The 18108-nt window shown below is 38.8% G+C and overlaps 1 protein-coding gene across 6 annotated transcripts in view; it reads right to left on the bottom strand.

The window, feature by feature from the left end:
* Kiaa0825 (KIAA0825 ortholog) overlaps positions 1–18108 on the bottom strand; it is a 460826-nt gene that overhangs the window by 298031 nt on the left and 144687 nt on the right. For all 6 annotated transcript variants that reach the window (XM_048424217.3, XM_048424236.3, XM_087896747.1 and 3 more), the window contains one exon: positions 12122–12232. In XM_048424217.3, the coding sequence (XP_048280174.3) occupies positions 12122–12232 (111 nt within the window). The remainder of the gene's footprint in view (positions 1–12121; positions 12233–18108) is intronic.

Here is an 18108-nt window from a genome sequence, read left to right as displayed (position 1 = left end):
GGATACCAGAAAATGGAGGGATCTTCCATGCTCTTGGATTGGTAGGATCAACATAGTAAAAATGGCAATTCTACCAAAAGCAATCTATAAATCCAATGCAATCCCCATCAAAATCCCAACAAAATTCTTCACAGACCTTGAGAGAACAATAATCAACTTTATATGGAAAAACAAAAAACCCAGGATAGCCAAAACAATACTATACAATAAAGAAACTTCCGGAGGCATTACCATCCCTGACATCAAACTCTATTACAGAGCTATAGTAATGAAATCAGCTTGGTATTGTCACAAAAACAGAGATGTTGACCAATGGAATTGAACTGAAGACCAGGATATTAATCTACAAACCTGTGAACACCTGATTTTTGATTTAAAAAAAAAGCTAAAATTAAACAATGGAAGAAAGAAAGCATCTTTAACAAATGGTGTTGGTATAACTGGATGTCAACCTATAGAAGAATGAAAATAGATCCATATCTATAACCATGCACAAAACTCAAGTTCAAATGGATTAAAGACCTCAACATAAATCTGAACACACTGAACGTGACAGAAGAGAAAGTGGGAAGTAGACTGCAACACTTGGGCACAGGAGATCACTTCCTACATATAACCCCAGTAGCAGAGTCATTAAGAGCAACATTGAATAAATTGGACCTCCTGAAACTGAGAAGCTTCTGTAAAGCAAAGGACACTGTCATTAAGACAAAAAGGCAACCTACTGAATGGGAGAAGATCTTCACCAACCCCATATCAGGCAAAGGACTGATCTCCAAAATATATAAAGAACTCAAGAAACTAGACATTAAAATGATGGAGGAGGATCATCTCTCTATTGTGTTACTTTCATTGGTTAATAAAGAAACTGCCTTGGCCCTTTGATAGGACAGAAAATTAGGTAGATGGAGTAAACAGAACAGTATTGTGGGAGAAAGAAAGCAGAGGCAGGCAGTTGTCATGACTCTCCTCTCCGAGACAGATGCAGGTTAGGACCTTTCCCAGTAAGCCACCACCTCGTGGTGCTACACAGATTATTAGAAATGGGTTAATTAATATGTGAGAGTTAACCAATAAGGGGCTGGAGGCAATGGGCCAGGCAGTGTTTAAAAGAATACAGTTTCCATGTAATCATTTCTGGTAAAGCTAGGCAGGCGGCAGGAAGCGGCCTGCCGTTCATTATACATTAAAATTCTAAATAACCCAATTAAAAATGGGGTACTGAACTGAGAATTCTCAACAGAAGAATTTTAAATAGCCAAAAGATACTTAAAAGCATGTTCAACTTCCTTAGCTATCAGAGAAATGCAAATCAAAACAACTTTGAGATACCATCTTACACCTGTCAGAATGGCTAAAATAAAAAGCATTAATGATAGCCTATGATGGAAAGGGTGTGGAGTAAGGAGGACACTCATCCGTTGCTGGTGGGAATGCAAACTTGTGCAACCACTTTGGAAATCAGTGTGGCGGTTTTTCAGAAAACTGGGAGTCAACCTACCTCAGGATCCAGAAATACCACTCTTGGGAATATATCCAAGAGATGCCCAATCATACCACAAAAGCATTTGTTCAACTATGTTAATAGCAGCATTATTTGTAATAGCCAGAACCTGAAAACAACCTAGGTGCCCCTCAATGGAAGAATGAATAAAGAAAGCGTGGCACATCTACAAATTAAGAGTACTACTCAGCGGTAAAAAACAATGACATCTTGAATTCTGCATGCAAATGGATGGAAATAGAAAACCCTATCCTGAGTAAGATAACCCAGACCCAAAAATATGAATATGGTATGTACTCATTCATTAGTGGACTCTAGCCATAAACATAGAACATTGAGCCTATAGTTTGTGATCCTAGAGAAGCTAAGTACTAAGGTGAACCCAAAGAGAAACACACAGATCCTCCTGGAAATTGAAAGCAGACAAGATAGCCAGGCAAAAGTTGGGAGCATGAGAGTGAGGATAGGGTACGGGGAAAGGGAGAGGAGGAGAGAGAAGGAAAAAGAGGAGGGTTGGGGAGAGTTTGGAGGACTGGGATGGTTGAGATGGAGGAAGGACAGATATGGGAGCAGGGAAGAAGATATCTTAATTAAGGGAGCCATTTTGGGGTTGTCTAGAGGGGTTCCCAGGTGTCCATTGGGATGTCCCCAGCTAGGTCCTAGGGCAGTGGAGGAGAGGGTGCCTGAACTGGCCTTGTCCTGTAGTCAGACTGATGACTATCTTGAATATCACCATAGAACCTTCGTTTGGCGATGGATGGAGACAGAGACAGAGACCCGCATTGGATCACTGGTGCGGGAGAATTGTCTGTATTCTGTCAATCATGTATTTTAATAAAATGCTGATTCGCCAGGCAGGAAGTATAGGTGGGTCAACCAGACAGGAAGTAGAGGCGGGGCAATGAGAATAGGAGAAGGCTAGAGAGGAGGAAGCTCCCTCTGCCATTCCTGCGCAGATCACCGAAGAGGCAGGATGTAACCTGCCCAGCTGAGAAAGGTACTGAGCCATGTGGCTAATGTAGATAAGGATAATGGGGTAACATAAGTTATAAGAGCTAATATGTAGCCTGACCTAATGGACCAATCAGTTTATAATCTTATGGAGTCCTGTGTGTGATTTTTTTGGGACTTGCCAGTTGTGGGGTAATGGGCAGGATAGAAACCCCAACAAGCCGGCCCTCATGTTACAGAGCACTGGACTGAGCTCCCAAGGTCCAGTCGAAGAGTGGAAGTCAGGATCATGAGGGGTTGGTCCACCCACTGAGACAGTGTGCCTGAGCTAATGGGAGCTTGCCAAAATACAGTTGGACTGGGATTGAAAGAGCATGGGATCAAACTGGACCCTCTGAATGTGGCTGACAATTGGGACAGACTGAGAAGCCAGTGATAATGGCACTGAGATTTGTCTCTACTGCATATACTGGCTTTTTGGGATCCTTTTCTATTTGGATGCATACCTTCCTAAGCCTTGATGGTGGGGGGGGGATCTTGGACTTCCTACAGGGCAGGGTACCTTGCCGTTTCTTAGGACTGGAGGAGGCAGGTGGAGGGTGGAGGGTGAGTAGAGTGTGGAAGGGAAATGGAAGGAGGAAAGGAAGCGGAAATTTTGATTGGTATTATTTATAAAGTTAAAAAAAGCTGAGGAAATAGTCTTTCTAAGGAAGGACTCCTTGATTTCATCTAATACTAAGCGGTCAGCACTAAAATTATATACATATAAGAAACACTAAATGGACTGAGCATTTTGTATTAATGTGTTCTCAGTACACATACCCTTGCACACATGTATGTCCACACGTACACACAGACACACACACCAATAGCAATGAAAGGAAAAGAAGCAATGATTTCTACAGGAGATGGGTGGGGTACATGCATAAGAAGTACTGGAGAAAGGAAGAGATGAAGGAACGAAATTATGCAATTATGTTTTAATTTTAAAAATTTAAACAATTAATAAATAAAATCTGATTATACTGATTACATATTAAAAGAAAACAAACAAATAACACATGACTCCCCCAAGGCTTGTTAAGTTCAGCCAGTCCTGCAACAGTTGAGTTGAAAGATGACATGAATCTTTTTGCTTCACTATCTCCTCTCTCTTGCCACTTAGAAAATAAACTATTTTCACCTGAATCTTTGTTCAATGGTCTATTTCCTAAGAATATTCAAGTTGTGATGAGAACAGAGGTACTTATTGTATATTTCAATCCTTGTTTTAAGAATATTGAACAAGTACTCAAAAGACATTTAGTTAATAGATGTGGCTACTTTAAAATCCAGGTCACTCTGATTTCAACACCCATGCTCCTTCCTTTGCTTCAGGATTCCCCTAAATAAGCTTGATGGATACTTGGTAGTATGAAGATGCGTGGCTCCATTCAAGCCTCCTGATTGAGGATACCAAATTTTTAACCCCAAATTGAGTTTGGTCATAGTGCTATGTCCCAAACTGGAGCCATGTTACTTAAGGTATTAGGGAATGATTTCAACCAGGGGGTTTCTGGCATGCATCACTGGGACAAATTTATACCAGAAAGCATAAGGTACATTATTTAGAGAGCAAAGTCAGGAGCATAACTCAAGACAAGCTGAGGGTCACAATCCTGATGCAGGGAAGCAGGAGCATGTATGGCCCACTATTATGACATTACTCTTTATTTTCCATAACATTCCTATCAAAATCTTTCCAAGAAAAGAAGCAAAGGAAACTTTTAAAATCATTTTGTCATCTTTGTTCACAAAGAAAATTTTAGTACCTCAGGAAAAAAGTGTTGGAAATTAAAAATTCAAAATATATTATTTTCCACTTTAACCAAAAGTATAAAAAGTTCAGGTAGTTTGCACTGAAAATATTTGCAAATAGTTGATATCTATAATAGGCATAGATAAATCTTAACAGTATTTATAATTATAGATGATTGAGGACATAAAAATTGGGTGATGCTCATTTGCATGCACGCATGTATGTATGTATGTATAATTTGCCTTGATATTCAAGCTGGATTTGTCCACTAATTCAGATTTACAATCTTAAATAAAGATCACAGGTGTGCCTCCTCACACTTGTGTATGTGGTGCTGGGAATAACATTGGGGCTTTATGCATGGTAGGCAGAAACTCTGCTAATTATATTCTTTTCCTGTGGTTTTAATTCCCTGGCATTATATCCAGTATTGTCTAAAAATTAGGGTAATTCTGGCTATGTGTCTCTTAGACTCCTTTGATCATGAAGACTGAAACAAGAGGTAAAGACAAGAAAAAGTCATTAGCAAGTGTTTTTAAGATTAATTAATTTTAATTTTGAAAATAATATAACAGTATAGCCATGAGTTGAGGAGTCTCTCCGAGTTCATCATAGAGCCATGAGTCAGTAGGGTACTGTCTTACTGGTACCAAGAAGTCACTGGCTGTCCCTCTTAGGAGTCACTGTCTCTTTGAAATCAATGACTGTGACAGTACCTGAGCGCCAGAGAAGACTCTATTACTGAGAGTTCCAGAAAGGTTTTCTTTAAGTGAGGACAGTTAGTGGGAAAGCAGTTCAATGTTCTTTCCACTTTATCACCCTTGTATGATGTGGGATTCCCCTCTGTATGCTGTGAATATCATTGGTTAATAAAGGAACTGTTTTGCACCTATAGCAGAGCTATAGGGAAACAGAGCTAGGTGGGGAAAACTAAACAGAATGCTAGAAGAAGGCAGATTCAGGGAGAAGCTATGGAGCCCCTCTGGGGATAGACACTGGAACTTTGCCCCATAAGCTACAGCCTTGTGGTGATACACAGGTTAAAGGAAATGGGTGAAATTAATATGTAAGAGATTAGCCAATAAGAAACAGGAGCTAATGGGCCAAGCAGTGATTTAATTAATACAGTTTCTGTGTGATTATTTCGGGGCTGGGCAGCCGGGAACCAGCAAGCCGCCTCCTCCAACAGTAGTAGATCCTTTTAACATGTTTAGATAATTGAAAAACTCTTCCATTTACTGAAACAGAAATATCTTTACTGTCCAGTTGTTATGAATGATTGCTTGGTGGATATTTAATGTGACGAATAGCCTGGAGCACATTAGCTCATTTAATTCTCATAAGCCTCCCATGAGAATATCCTGGAATGTAAAGGAAGAAGATGCTTTCAGAAAAAGAAACTAAACAGTATTTTTTGCATGAAATGTTTAAGTAGATCAATAAGATTAGATAATATTTATGTCTCAACTTCCTCATCAAAATATAAAATGAAACAGGAACTCACATAGGTAAACTCATCTCCCAGGATCACAAAACTAAATAAGTATAGAAGACACATTCATCTATTGTGAAAATCTTTAGTTGTCTGTATGATCACAGTATAGTCTCAATTTCTGTGTTTCTCATATAATACTTTTAAATCATAATAGAAAAAGAAATATAAGCCTTAAGCTACCCATCTGTATGTTCATCCACCCACCCACTCACCCATCCATCCATCCATTCATCCATCCATCCATCTGAAATTTCTAGTTTAGCTGACAGTTTTAGTTCCTTTTATAACCATCTGATTCATAGATACTGACTTTGTCTTTGAAGGTCTTTTCAAAGATGCAGGTATTTGTCCCTCCATTCTCTGGAACAGCTATGTACCAGCTCCCAGAGTTCCTCCACTAGTTGGCTCTGTGCTTACACGTGGCATCTGAGCACATACTCCCCTCAGTCTTTTTCCTCAGTGCTGTGTAACATCTTGCCAGCAATAGCTAGGCGACTCCTAAAATATTTTACATTAAAATTTACTTATATCATTTCCCCCATCCATTTACCAGGAATCAATTTTTGTTCTCCTCTCTAAATGGTATCTCCTGATGATACGAGAAGTAACCAGCTCATCAAAATCACACTTTACATACCTGAGATCTACCATTCATACAGAATGTTAGAAATATTTCATATAGCACTTACATGTACATTACTATGCTGAATTAATCTTTTTATTAATTTATCATTCTTTCAGTCAGTCAAATAATATATAGTGACTGATTTCTAGACCAAGTGGCCTGAATAAGCAACAGAGGAAAGGCAAACTAAGATATAGCAAGCAAACAAACAAAACCCAATCGTTGGAAGTTAATGAAAGTCTTTCCTACAGAAGTCATTTCTGATCCAGCTATGAAGGGAAGTGGGTGTTCATTCATTAAAGATGAAGAGGTGCTAGGGAATGGAAGAGTAGCATAGCAAGCAATGGTGGAAAGAGTGATGAACAGAGTTCATACTGTGATGGTTGTCAGAGAGTCCGGAAATGTAGGAAGACAGTCATACGCACGTGACTTTCTAGACCATGCTCTGTGTGTGTGTACACATGGACACGAATATGGTACTCTTTGAAAGTCTTTACGTCATAGGTAAGAATTAAGTTTGAGTTAGAAAAGTTGGGTTGGGTTTAAAAAAAACAGGTTATGAAAATCAATACATAAATTATAGAAAACTGGCACATGTGAGTCGTTCAATGGCAGAGTGTTTGCCTACCATGGGCCAGGCTCAGTACCATCAAAAAAAGGCAAGGCTAGGCCATCACTGTAGTGATAGGGGAGATTACCGTGGTTTGGAATAAGATGAAAGTGGCCTTAGGCTTAAAATTATGGAGACTTAGCAGTAGGGTGGGAATGTAGGCAGCAAAGAGGCTCTAGATGTTCGTCTGGGGTTCTGCCTACACAACTGAGTGAACTTAACCTTTAGCTAAGACAAGGCAGAGAGGAGAGGATCAGCGTGGAAAGAACAGTGTCTGTAACCTCAAGTATAATCCTCAGGAAAATATTTATGTACATTGACATCTATGAATCTATAGTCTTTGGAGAGACTACTATTGATTTTAGTATAACAGAGTACAGAAGTATAGGAGGACACAGAGAACATTGCACTGTGTTTTAAAAGTTACACGACCGAACACTGAAGATATTCAGTATTTCAGGGGGAGGTCTGGGCACAGAATACGAAAAGAGACACAAAAGCAGTAACAGGAAAGGAAGGAGGAAACTGGTGAGATGTTCCACGATGGAGGAAGACAGCAACTGCACTGTGTGGCTGCCAAGTAGGCATCTTTAGCTTGAGTTACTGTACTCTTGTGCTGAGAAGGACTTTTGTTCCAAGTTTCCTTAACTGCCTTGTCTCTTACCTGTAACACATAGCTTAGTGGCATACAGGGAAAAAGTCTGCGACATACATTTATCACAGAAGTAACCTGGGTAAATAATTACATAATATCATAAAGTAAGGCCAAATGTAACTTATATTTAGGGCAGAAGATGGTGGGAACATGATCAGAAGAATGACCCACAGTGAGTAATGCCTTGGGGAACCGTGAGAGAGGCTCCAGGAAAACGGCAGAGGGTCTTTTCTTTCCTGCATTGTTCTTGGACATTTCCCTGCCTCCTGTCATGTAACTTGAACATGTACATCCGGTTTATATGAGATGTTTATTCTTGTTGGATGTCAGACTATTGCTACAGAATCCAGTCTGGTCAGTGTACCCCGAGTCTGGATATTGTCTTCTGCATTGGTTTCCTGCTTTCCTGGACATAATCTATAGTATGTGCCAGGTAACTGTGTTTAAATTGGTCTGTCCTGAGAAAGTTCTTAGAAAGGTCAGCTCTGTGAATATTTTGTATGTGATTTTTGGTGCTTATTTACATGTTTTTTCTGATCATGGTTTTCTGAACTCAACCTTCTTTGTAGCATTGCTTTCTTTGCTATGTTCATGTATAAAGTGCACTGGGATTGGAGTGAGGCTGACTGCAACATTAGACTCTAGTCCACCCCATCCTTCTAGGCCCTCAGAGCCCAGGCCCAGCAGACCAGATCTTCTCAAGTCATTTGAAAAGTCACTAGAAGATGATATAGAAACATGAACAGTATTATCTTAAGTAAAAGCACAATAAAAGGCAATCTCTCCAGCCGAGGAGAGACTAGACTTTTGTCAATGTATCATGCCCTCATAGAAAAAAATAAGTAGGAAGCGAATGCACGGCTTCCTCAAATTAACTATGCTGAGCAGGTTCAGAATAGACTTGCATCCTACTCAACAAAGGAAGATGTGAAAATTACCTGGAAGTATTCAAATAGTTTAATGAAGATCAAAGTTTAGGAAACATAAAAAAGCATAAGAAGGAAACATACTATAAATTACTATAATGACTAATCTTGATCGTCAACTTGATCACATCTGGAACCAACTAGGACCCAAGCATCTGGGTACACCTGTGAGGAATTATTCTCCACTGGATCATTTAAGATGGGAAGACCCAGCGTAAGTCTGGGCCACATCTTCTCATGTCATTTTGCATCAAAGGGCACTTTTTGCCTGTTTGCCCCCACTCTCACTGACAAGTTCATCTATCCTGCTGCTGAGCTATTCCTTCACTGGCCTTAAAAGACTTTTGGACTTCTAGAGTCCGAAACAGACTGAAGATCAGGTGAGATACCTAGTCTCTTTAACCAAACACATTCTTGGTCTTTCTATCAGGAGATAGCCATTGTTGGACTAGTTGGACCACTGCCTATAAGAGCCATTATAAATCCCTTTTTAGTATGTACAGATTCATTCTGTCAGGTCTTTTCCACTCAAGGACGCTGACTACTACAACTACCAAGAGACTATTCTTTCTTGAACATTCATATGAAATCACTGTATATTGCCATGCTATTTGCTTGATAGTGATATATTCACCAGCTGCTTTAGTTTAATCTACTATGAAACCAATAACTGTTTCCAAATCATCTATACTATTGGCCTGTATGTTGAATGCAGTTTATTTTACTTAATGCTTTGGAAATACATTAATTTTCCTAAAGGTAGGTCTTTAAAACTGTATTACAAGAGCCCAGAAGAATATGAAAAGATTTTTGTTTTACTTATTATGCGCCTCATAGTAACCTTACAGACACTATAGACAAGTTTATTTTCTCTGTAACTTTCAGTATTTTGGCTCTGTTTTGGTTTAACTGCATGTCTTTCTTGCTCCTTTTCTTCCTTCTCATTTACATTTCATTAAGTATTTTTAATATTTCTGAAAGTTGACTCAAATCTTTCCTGAAATAATATATATGTACAAAATAAATCAATGCTATAATCATTAATATCCTGGACTATAAATGGATCCGCATGTAAAGGCACTTGCCACTGAGCCTGACGACCTAAGTTTTCAATCCCCAGGACCCATTCACGGAGGAAGGAGAGAACGGACTCTTGCAAGTTTTGTGATTTCCATAAGAATGTTGCAACATGTACCCCCCCCCTGCACAATAAATTTAAATAAATATATAAAATTCTAATTCCTATGAAGTTTCAAAAAATAGCTATTTTGGTCATCTCATTTCTCAGTTTTCTCCTTTCTCATAACAATAAACCTAACATGTTTTAGTTTGTTATTGTCTAAATCATGCATTCTCTAGACCATTTTTATTGCTAAGGTGATGAACAGAGTTTTCATGAATAATTTTGGGTAAAGGAGAAATAACAATACCTGGCTTAAAAATGGAATGTGGGTATTTTCTTTTGTTTAAAAAAAAAAAAGAGGGAAATGGTGCGGGAGAATTATCTGTATTCTGTCAATCATGTATTTTAATAAAACGCTGAAGGGCCAGGCAGGAAGTATAGGCAGGTCAACCAGACAGGAAGTAGAGGCGGGGCGATGAAAACAGGAGTATTCCAGGAAGGAGGAAGTCCCTCCGTCATTCCAGCCCAGATCACCGAAGAGGAAACATGTAAGCTGCCCAGCTGGAAAAGGTACTGAGCCATTATGGCTAACATAGATAATGATAATGGATTAATATAAGTTACAAGGGCTAATAAGAAGCCAGAGCTAAGGGCCAATCAGTTTATAATCTTACGGAGTCTTGTGAGTGATTTTCTTTGGGTCTTGCCGGTTGTGGGGTACTGGGCAGGACAGAAACCCCAACAAGCCGTCCCTCATGCTACATGCGAGGAACCATGTAAAGCTGAAAAATCAAAAGTAACTTTATACAATGAATAATTGACAGACTGTGCAGGGGAACTCTACAGGAATGCCTGTTACCACCAACTCTGAATGCTTTTCTCTTTGAAAGGTGAAGGTGCTCTTGCCAAGACCAAGTACAATGGAATGGGCCTGAGATATGGACTTCAGCTTCTTTTTCCTCTGAAAGTTGCTACCCACACCACACAGCACCTTTCTCTTCACCAAGGAAGCAAGAGAGTACTTACTTATCCAACAGAAGCTCACGGAGGGCTAAAAGGTGATCAGTAAGGAACGTGACATCGTGTCTCCTACACACATTGCTTCAAGCCCCAATTAACAATAAATCACAATGACTTCTAGAAGTTGTCAAATACCTTCAAAAACCAATCCTTTTATTGATCCCTTCCTGGTCTATTGTTATAATAACTCTCCTATAAGTGATTTTCTAATAACAGTACAGAACATTAACTTTTCACTTTTCTCTTATAAACAATACTTTAATAGCTATTTTACTTGTAAAATTTAGTTATCATCTTCACTTCATCCCTTACAGTGGATTTTCAGAAGTGCACTTCCAAGGATGTTTTTAAGTTTTCAACACAGGCTACTAACACGGTCCTAGGAAGCTGGTACCAGACACCATTTGTGCTGGGAACAGTCACTCGGGACTGAGTCTTTCTGTTAGGGTAGTAGATTGTTTACTGACAGATAGTTCTTGTTTCATTTACCCCTAGATACAGAAAAAAAAGACACTAAATACAAAAATGAACTATTTCTGATGAGTTCCCAGGCTCTCACTGGACTAAATTAAGCAGGATGAAAAGAAGAATTAGAGTTCCACCCTAAGGGCACTGGACGGTTCCAAAGGGAAAAGCCAGTGTGCTGATGGTAGAGAGCACACATGCTTATGTGAATTTGCACAGAGGAACTCAGAGAGGTGGCAACAGCATACAGAGGGCCTGGAGAGCACCCAGAGCCTAACCAACCTGTAATCGCTAATAATGTATTTCCAACATGAATCAAGACTTCATTCAGATCATCAATATCTCCTTTAGCTATTCATGATATTTTATTCTCAGATATAAATGAAAGGCATTTTTTCCAACGATATATTCTGCAAAGACTCAAACTGCCATGCTACATAATGCCACAAAATGTCATCAGATTTTTTTGGAAGTATATTCTACATTGTGAATGCTTTTTCTGATTTTTAAGTGTTGTTAATTAAATAATAAAAATGAAAAATCTTGTTCATAATTATAAAAGTTACACTTCTCAACTTCTACCGAAGATTTGGAGTTAAGTTAAATTGACAATCTAGCTTTACTGTCTATATCAGACAATTAGTTGTAGAACTGTCAAATCCCCAATCATAGATCAAGAATGAATTTTTAAATGGCTAGGTAATTAGCTTAAATACAATGAATTTCTCAAAATCCACTTTTCCATTACATAACTAAAGTTAGGAGAGAAATGATTATGAGTACACTGGATTTGATTCTTGGGCTTAAAAAGTTGTGGAATTATCCTTTCCACTTCCTTGCTTACTGCTAAGTTCCTTTTGTAATACTTCTCAATACCTATGCAGAAGATTCCTATTACATCTGTAAAGGAGTCCGACCAAGAGCCGGCATGGCACCCAGAAGTTCTCACCTGAGTGAAGAAGGACAGGACTGCGGGATGCACGAGACCCAGAGCAGTGGCTGAGCAAACAATGATGTTAAGGAATTTGAAGCTGAATCATCCACACCATGCTGAAAAGTTCTAGGGAAACGAAATTAATTATTTCATAATATGCAGGAAACATTAACCAAGGATAGATAGCACTGAAATAATTTTGGAATTTTACTTGGTTTTCACAAGCCAATTTCTAATAGAAAGGGTTGTCATTTTATTGAGGACAATGCAGTCACCAAAATGACAACCCCTAACCCCCCAAAACAAAGGAAAAATGGAAAAGGTAAACCCAAGCTTCAAAAATTAGGACTAATGAGCCTTTTGTAGAGCAATCCTAACATGGAGAAGGTATAGTTATACCATTATCTAATTTCAGAAATTCACACTAGAAAATTTGTCAAAGGCAAATCACATAGAAAGTACAACGAATACAATCCATCTCTCTCAGAACTAGTATTCTTATATTTCATAGGATTTTTATCAGCCTGCATTCAAGGTGCTAATATTTGTAAAATTCACTTAATTGGGAGTGTAGGGGTTATAGAAGAGGGTAGAAGGGAAGAGGCAAGGAAGGTAAGGGAACGAAGAAAAATGTATAGTTAAATAAAAACTATAAAAAGTGAATATTTAAAAAAATTAAAACATGAGGTACATCTTTAACCATCAAAGTGATTATATATGTGTGTGGGGGGTGTGGGTGTGTGTGGGTGTGGGTGTGTGTATCACATAATAAATAAAAACTTATAATTAACTTTATATGGTATGAATGGCCCAGAGAGACCTTGTAAGAGGAACTTTTTTATCTTAAGCTTCACTAAATTCCCGTCAATGCAGTCCACAGAGGGATCTACAAAGGCCACAGAGGCCAGCTCAGCACCAAGGTGTCCTGTTCTAAGGGCTCTCTCTTTTATAGCTGCAATGAGGAAATCCTGAAGAATTTATAGAAGGGCAGTGATGGTAACAGTTTAATTTATAAAGCAGAGTTCAGTAACAGTAAGGGATGTGGATTCGAGGGGGTTAAGGACAATGGCTATGAAACTGTATTGGATCAGCAAGAAGAGCTAAAGATATAAGAATATAAGAAATCCTAAATTGATAGAATGAACAACAGTCATCATTACTAACAAGGTGTTTAAGATGACATGAAAGTGTGAGGGAGTAGCCTAGAGAAACTCACAGGTATTTCACTTCATTTTAAATAGTCACAGAGGTCATGGGCATTTGATACACATTTAAAGAGAGATATAGAACAGGAGTTTGAATTTACTAGTCCGGTATATAGAAAAGAAGTTTGATGTGAAGATACACACATAGAAGGCATGACATACGAGTGGTTGAATTCACCCACTGTAAGAGTGGAAAGGAAAAGACGGTCAAGGGCAGATCTTCGCATCAACATTTAAAGCATGACATGAAAAAAAGTATTAAAAACTAGACAGAAGGAAGAAAATCCGAGAAAAGGCAAAGAGCCAGGAGAACATTATGTTAGTGAGGCTTGGGAAAGAAAAGATGGATAACAACGTGAACAACTACAGAGAAAGCAAAAGGATATTCTCCTGGAGTTAGTCATCACATGCACACGAGTGTCACAGTCCTTGATTCTTTAGCTGCAGAGAGGGAGAAACCAAGCTGCAGTGACTGAGTGAGTGGCAGGACACACTGTAATAAGATATGAATGCAACACACGAGTAAAGGAAGATGCTTTTAATATGCGAGAAAGGAGCTTCTGTTATCAGAATTAATTTTTTGTACCATTTCGTGGCCTATGTCTGTGAAGTATAGTTTCCCCGTAGTGTCAAATGTTGTAGTTGTCAGTAGGTACAAAAATCTAATTGTGGGCCAAGGTCTGATAGAGGCCAGCTGACTTTGGAGGGAAGAGACATGCAACAGTGAGGAAGTAGGAAGAAGACGCTGTTTAACAAAAGGGAGAAGTAGTAAAAGTTTGCAAAAAAAAAGATAACCTCAGAGAAAGTGGCAGTCCAGGATGAAGGACGCCATAAGTCACACATAGAGTATCATAGCTTATGTCTACGTTTTGTATGCTTTTGAGCCCTTTGCATAAGTCCCTATTTGTCCAGAAATGATGGGGTGCCTCATGCAGTATGCCTTCACCATCATCATTAGCGCCACAGTGTTTTTGGAATGAAGGATTTTCTTTGTTAAGTATTCTAATAATAGTGGAACCAATAACTGCTACCAATTTTTCTTAGATTTAAATCCAAAGAAAACACAGTATTTAGCTGGGTGTTTTTGTCAGAACCACTTCTCTTTTACTGGACCTACAGATTCCTCAGTCTGGCAGGAGTAAGGTTACTTGACTATACAGGATGTTATGGCAGATGTTTATGGTCTCAGAGGGGGTGTGATCTGTGTGAGCATTTAACTCCACAGCAAGAGCCTAAATTAGCTTCATTATTCTGGCGAGTGTAAGCGGGTGAAAATTGGTCCATGAACTCAATGGGGGGATGGATTATGAATTTGCTATTAGATAACCTCTAATGACATTTGGTCTACAGCTAAAAGAGATGATATTCTGAAAAATTTACATCACAGCATAAAATAAAACTTTAAAATCTATAGTTATATTTTCTCTAATAACATATCTTTATAAAGGAAATTTAAATACCTGAAATATTGCTAAGTCCTTAAAAATTAATATAGAACATAAAAAGAGCTTTGTTTAGGGTAGATGAACATGTCATGTCCTTCCTCCAAGATGAGGGAGCCAGGCCCCATACCTGTGACGTCACACCACACTGCCTTTGACACTCTAGCCTAGATTCATTTTCTTTTGCTTCTTTGATTTTTGTACATGCTACTCTCTTATCTTTTGGTGTGGGATTCCACTCTGTATGCTGTGAATATCATTGGTTAATAAAGAGTCTGTCTTGGGCCTGCACAGGGAATAGACATAGGTGGGGAAAACTAAAGTTTATGCTGGGGGAAAGAAGGGTGGAACAAAGGAGAAGCCATGGAGCCACCACTGGGGACAGACACACTGAAACATTGGTGGTAGGCCACGACCTCATGGCAATGTACGGATTAATGAAGATGGGTTAAATTAAGATGTAAGAGTTAGCAATGAAGACCCTAAAAAAGACATGGGTAGAAGAAGAAGATAAGATCTCCTAAGTTAATTGGGAGCAAGGGGACCTTGGGAAATAACTGAAGGGGAGAGGAGAGGCAGGGAGGGGAGCAGGAAAAATGTAGAGCTCAATAAAAATCAATAAAAAAAGAGTTAGCAAATATGAAGCTAGAGCTAATGGGCCAGGCAACGATTTAAATAATATAGTTTCAGTGTGATTGCTTCAGGTCTGAGCTGCTGGGCGGCCAGGAAACAAGCAGCCCTTATCACAACAATCTTTATTTGTTTTTTTCTTTCCCAACATATAGACCTGTTCTTGGGCTCATGTAATTAATTGCTGGGATAAAATAAACCCAAGGTACTTCAGAAGTGAGAACAACCAAGAACTAAAAAGACTTAGCTGGATTTATGCTTGGCTTGTGCCACTTGGAATCTGACTGTGCTCTAAATATGATGCTAACAGACTGCACCTCCATAATGGAGTTAAAGTATCTCAATGGAGAAAAGTGGGAAGTGGATAGGGTTAGGTCAAAGTTCTTCCATCTCTGCATAGCTCAGAGCCTGGGTCGCCAGACATGTTAAATTAAAAAAAAAATCCAAAATTCTGTCTTGAAAACAAAGAAACAAACAAAAAGAAATCCAAGAGAAAAACGTTGTCTTGGAAAAAGAATTAAGTTAAAACTGAAATATTGAGATAATATGGACTATTAAAGCTATTTGGGCCCTTTTGATGGCCCTACAATCATGAGTCCAATCACTCACTAGTGCAATCACTAGTCCAATCTAACACTTCAACATTGAAATGGAATCTAAATCACTGCTTTTAAGTGTCATTTGTAAGTCTGAGGCCAGCCTAGGCTACTAGCAAGATCATGCCCCAAGGAAAAAAAAAACTAAGCAAGGTATTTGGCATACACCTTCATCACAGCATCTGGGTGTTGTGATTACCATTGGTTAATAAATGAACTGCTTTGGGCCTATAGCAGAACTATAGGGAAACAGAGCTAGGTGAGAAAAACGAAGCTGAATGCTGTGAGAGAGAAGGCGGAGTTAGAGAGAAACCATGTAGCCCTGCTAAAGACAGATGCCAGAACTTTAGCCGGTGAGCCACAGCCACGCGGTGATGCACAGATTGACAGAAATGAGTTAAATTAATATGTAAGAGTTTGCCAATTAGAAGCTAGAGCTAATGGGCCAAGCAGTGATTTAATTAATATTGTTTCTGTGTGATTATTTCAGGGCTAAGTGGCTGGGAACTAACTAATGGTCTCTTGAGTTTGAAGTCAATCTGGTTTATATAGTGAGTTCCAAGACACCCAGGACTACATAGAGAAACTCTATCTTGAAGAAACAAAACAAAATAAATAATAAATAAATAAATATAATAAAACATGTCTTCTCTGGGGTCATATGATGTTCACATGCCAATGTGTGAGGGTCAAAGTAAGGCACTTATAGGAGAAGGTAGTTTCCTCTATTTCTCATGCGCTGGATTGCAATTCTCAAATGAAAAATAGCACTCTGATATTAACAAATATGACTTTAAGTCAGAAAAAGACTATGAAAATACACAATCCATAGTAGGTACAGGATGGAAACGGAATGAGTAGGAGAGGAAAATGGGATTACATGCCCATGTGTGCAGAGCATACTGCCAAGGGCAGATGGAAAGGAAGAGGGCAGCTGTTGAAGAGAGAGGACAGAAAGAAACGCCATATACAGCAGAGCCAATCAGATGAAGGTACAAGCATCCAGGCTATCTCCAAAACCAATGTCCAGCTATTTCTCATGCTCTACTTTATTAGGCCAGCCTACAAAGGTGTTGTATTTTTCTATTTTTTTTACAGATATTATCCAAGTGTGGATTCAGTTATCCACGTGGGCGCCATATGTAGTGAAGAGCTGCAGGCAGGCCTGCTTTTCGCCTCACCCGGCTCCCGCACGGCTAGCTTAGTCCCAGAAATAACAACATACAAATTGTATTCATTTAAGCACTGCCTGGCCCATTATCTCTAGAGAGTTAGTTACTGACTAACTCTCATATCTTGATATTAACACATTTCTAATAATCTGTATAGCACCATGAGGTGGTGGCTTACCGGAAAAGATTCAGCATGTCTGACCTGGTGGCTGGCTCCATGGCTTCTGCCTCATAGCCCTCTTCCCAGCATTCTGTTCTGTTTACTCCACCTACCTAATTTTCTGTCCTATCAAAGGGCCAAGGCAGTCTCTTTATTGACCAATGAAAATAACACAATAGACAGATAACCCTCCTCCATCAATAATACAATGGAAGAATACAAATGCATCAACCTTATAAACAAAATTGTTAAGATAAGAAACTTCTCTTTGGGAATCATTTTGCATTGTCAAACAATTTTTTTCAAATTTTAAATATTTTTACTTTTACTCAATACTTTTCCCACCTAAGATAAGTTTTTTTAAGTAGCAGAGGATAACATAAAACCTGCAATATTCTTGGCTTAGCCTAAGGCATGCAATATTATACCAAGCTAACCTAGATTCATTTTAGCAGCTTTAGATATATAATTCAAATACCACAACATTTACAGGTTTAATGTATGCAGTTAAAGTTTCTATTACATTCAAGAATGGTTTAACCTTCAAATCTATTAGCTTCCTACTTGTCCTGTCTTCTTCACCACACTGATTCCTGTTTCTACATATTTGCCCAGGCTTCATGTTCCTAAAGAATGAAATGCCTATCTTTTTAAAACTTACCATCCTGCTTTTGTGGCTCATGTTTGCTGAGGCATGTTTCAGAAGGCCATTTCATTTATATTGTAGAACAGTACTCCTCCATGTGTTTACCCTGAGTCTTGCTTATCTGATCATGGGTGTGGGGGTTCTTTCAACT

The sequence above is a fragment of the Myodes glareolus genome, chromosome 15 (assembly GCF_982192425.1).
Source record: "Myodes glareolus chromosome 15, mMyoGla1.1, whole genome shotgun sequence".
NCBI lineage: Eukaryota > Metazoa > Chordata > Mammalia > Rodentia > Cricetidae > Myodes > Myodes glareolus.
This window is presented reverse-complemented; position numbering and strand designations above follow the sequence as displayed.